Here is a 2,543-nt window from a genome sequence, read left to right as displayed (position 1 = left end):
TATATTTTTCTATCATTCTGTAAATATTTCAAATACTCAAATTATTCAGAACTTGTGAAAGCAATATCTATGTTATCATATAAAAATTACTCAATTTAAAAATAAGTTAAATAAATTTTCACTATTCTATAAACTAATAATTAAAAACTACTTTTTAGAGTTAATGAACCCCACCTCCTATTTCAATAGTTTTTAAAAATTAAGAAACTTTTAACTAAAGAAATATGCGTTTCTAAATGCAGTTCGAGGCCAATATAAATGTGTGCAGCCTTTATTTTCCGAACAATTTCTGCTTGAAAAATTAATTTTCTTCCTTACATTTTCCCCTCCAATGAGAAGTTAGGAAAATAGCTATTTTGAAATTTATAAATATATCAAAAGTAAAAAACTATGTCCAAAATAATACTTAAATTCTATTGGTTAGATTAATTGCAATTTTAGCATCCTATGGGAGGAACTAAAACAAACATACTTCCACTTGTTAACAGTTAAAATGTAATTTAGCCAATTCGACGCAAGTATAAACAGATAAAATTTGGGATACCATGGCTGTCTCAAATCAGTACAAGGTCTTCATCTCTATTTTTTATTTAGTTCGTTAAGATTAACAACCATTGATGTTTCAAGAAGCAGATCAAATCTGAATTTTTTTAACGTTCGAAATATAATAGATACTGAAGAATATTAACGACTGTGGAATAATTAATTGAAATAATATAGAACATTGTCATTATCAAATCAACTATATCAAAGCACTGACAAATGTAAGAAAACAATTCTTTTTGGGCCGGTCTGTGATATTGAACATTACACACCCCTTCCAAAATTCAAAAAGTCCAAACACAATGTGCCAACGAAAAACAAAAGGCGAAATCCGACTGAATATTCAAAATGGTAGAAGTGGCACCGTATATATACTACTCTGTTGATATCGATTTATGATAAGTATCTTGCAAATCTTTCAATAAAGCAAAAGGCTTGGCGAAGTTCAAGTCGTGCTTCCTGCAAAACCCCATCCATTCCACGCAAATACGTCTCCTGTCCAGCAGAGGGAGGCTCTCAACGACCAAACCCACAGCGTCATCCAGCTTAGTCAAGTTGTCATGAGGCTTTCCACTGCATCCTTTTGCCAATATTGGTAGCCAATATTGTGTGAGGAAAAACACTCGAGAAGCTCTTGAAACTATTACCTTCCCATTTCCTATTGCGTGCATAAAGCAGATTATAGTCGGGAACATATTGTAACTATTTTCTGTGTACTTTTTGCAATACTCCAGAATTTCTGAATCTTCACAAAAAGCAATGAAAGCAGTTTTTAATATCTCTCCCTTACAACGCTCGAAAAATTCAAGAAGCGATCTCATAGTTTTGAAATCACGAGAAGCGATGGATGATTTAATCTCTTGATAAAGTATCCGCTCGCATAGCTCCACGTTCTCTTTACCTATATTCCCCTCTAATATGTCCTTGATATATTTCTCCGCCATTTCCCGGTTCGCTGCACGTTTAGAATCTGTAATAATAAACACCATTTCATTGATAATACTTTCCACAAAGGCTGTTTTGCCGTCATCATTTTGTTCAAGCCTGGCATCTAAATCTGGTATTGGTTTCAATCCTAGAGAAGATAACACGTCTCTAATTTGGGTTTCTTGCTGAGGACTCCAAGGAACTGATTGCAAATATTGCATGGATTTGTTGATGAGGTCATCAAACAATAACTCGGAAGAGACTAAAAGTATGGCCAAGCATTCCTCAACATCAGAGAAATACACAGTCTCGCCATACATAACTTGAATGCATTTTAGATAGTTATCAAAGTTGTGAGAAACGGTTATTCTGATCTCCTTTGGTTTATCCGATGACCACCGCTCGGACATCTTGACTTTGAAAAACTCTGATCTATCGAGGATGACAGAATGGAGATGAACTGGATTTATTTCGTATTTCTGATCATTGGGCCCTGTCAACCACAATTTGACGTCAGCAGAGGTTACGTCTCCGAATCGAAGCTGAGCGCCTTCCATTGCAAATCAGTGGCAGAGATCCTGACGAAGCTCTCCTATGCAAATCACGCTATCCACCGTTTGCTCGATTGCTTTTGCTTTTTTTTGTAGTGTGTCTTTTACGAATGAAGTGCACGGAATTTATATAATATGATTTGAGTTGAGTCGAGTGAAACACTTGGGGTCGGCTTTGGCCGTTAATCCTCTAAAGATATTTTTAAGTTTATATGATTTGTAGATCATGTTATTGACTTGTATCTATAACACAATCCTGTAAGTTAGATTTCTACGAAAAGTTTCCCAAACTAAACATTCCTCATTTAAATGCAGCTGGAGCTGGAGGCATCTGTTACACGGTGCTTAGCATTATCCCCCTTGTCTAGAAAGGCTTGAACTATCCAGTCTATCTTCATCTGGTTCAGAAGTTGGAATACTTTGACTGTACTTAAACAAGTCTACTTCTAAGATCCAGGTGTTATAAGGATAAGTAAGACCCTCCCACATAACGAAATACACTTTCTAAGAGCTGGTCCAAGT

The 2,543-nt window shown here is 35.5% G+C and overlaps 1 protein-coding gene across 1 annotated transcript; it reads right to left on the bottom strand.

Moving 5' to 3' along the window:
* Positions 1-917: 917 nt before the first annotated feature.
* LOC149533513 (BTB/POZ domain-containing protein At1g63850-like) lies at positions 918-2,027 on the bottom strand. The gene has a single exon (XM_089805879.1). It carries the CDS (start codon positions 2,025-2,027, stop codon positions 918-920), a length of 1,110 nt encoding a protein of 369 aa, XP_089662005.1.
* Between the last annotated feature and the right edge of the window lie 516 nt (positions 2,028-2,543).

Source organism: Cupressus sempervirens, chromosome 10 (genome assembly GCF_028749045.1).
Source record: "Cupressus sempervirens isolate cs-2001-9-10 chromosome 10, ASM2874904v1, whole genome shotgun sequence".
Taxonomy (NCBI): Eukaryota; Viridiplantae; Streptophyta; class Pinopsida; order Cupressales; family Cupressaceae; genus Cupressus; species Cupressus sempervirens.
This window is presented reverse-complemented; position numbering and strand designations above follow the sequence as displayed.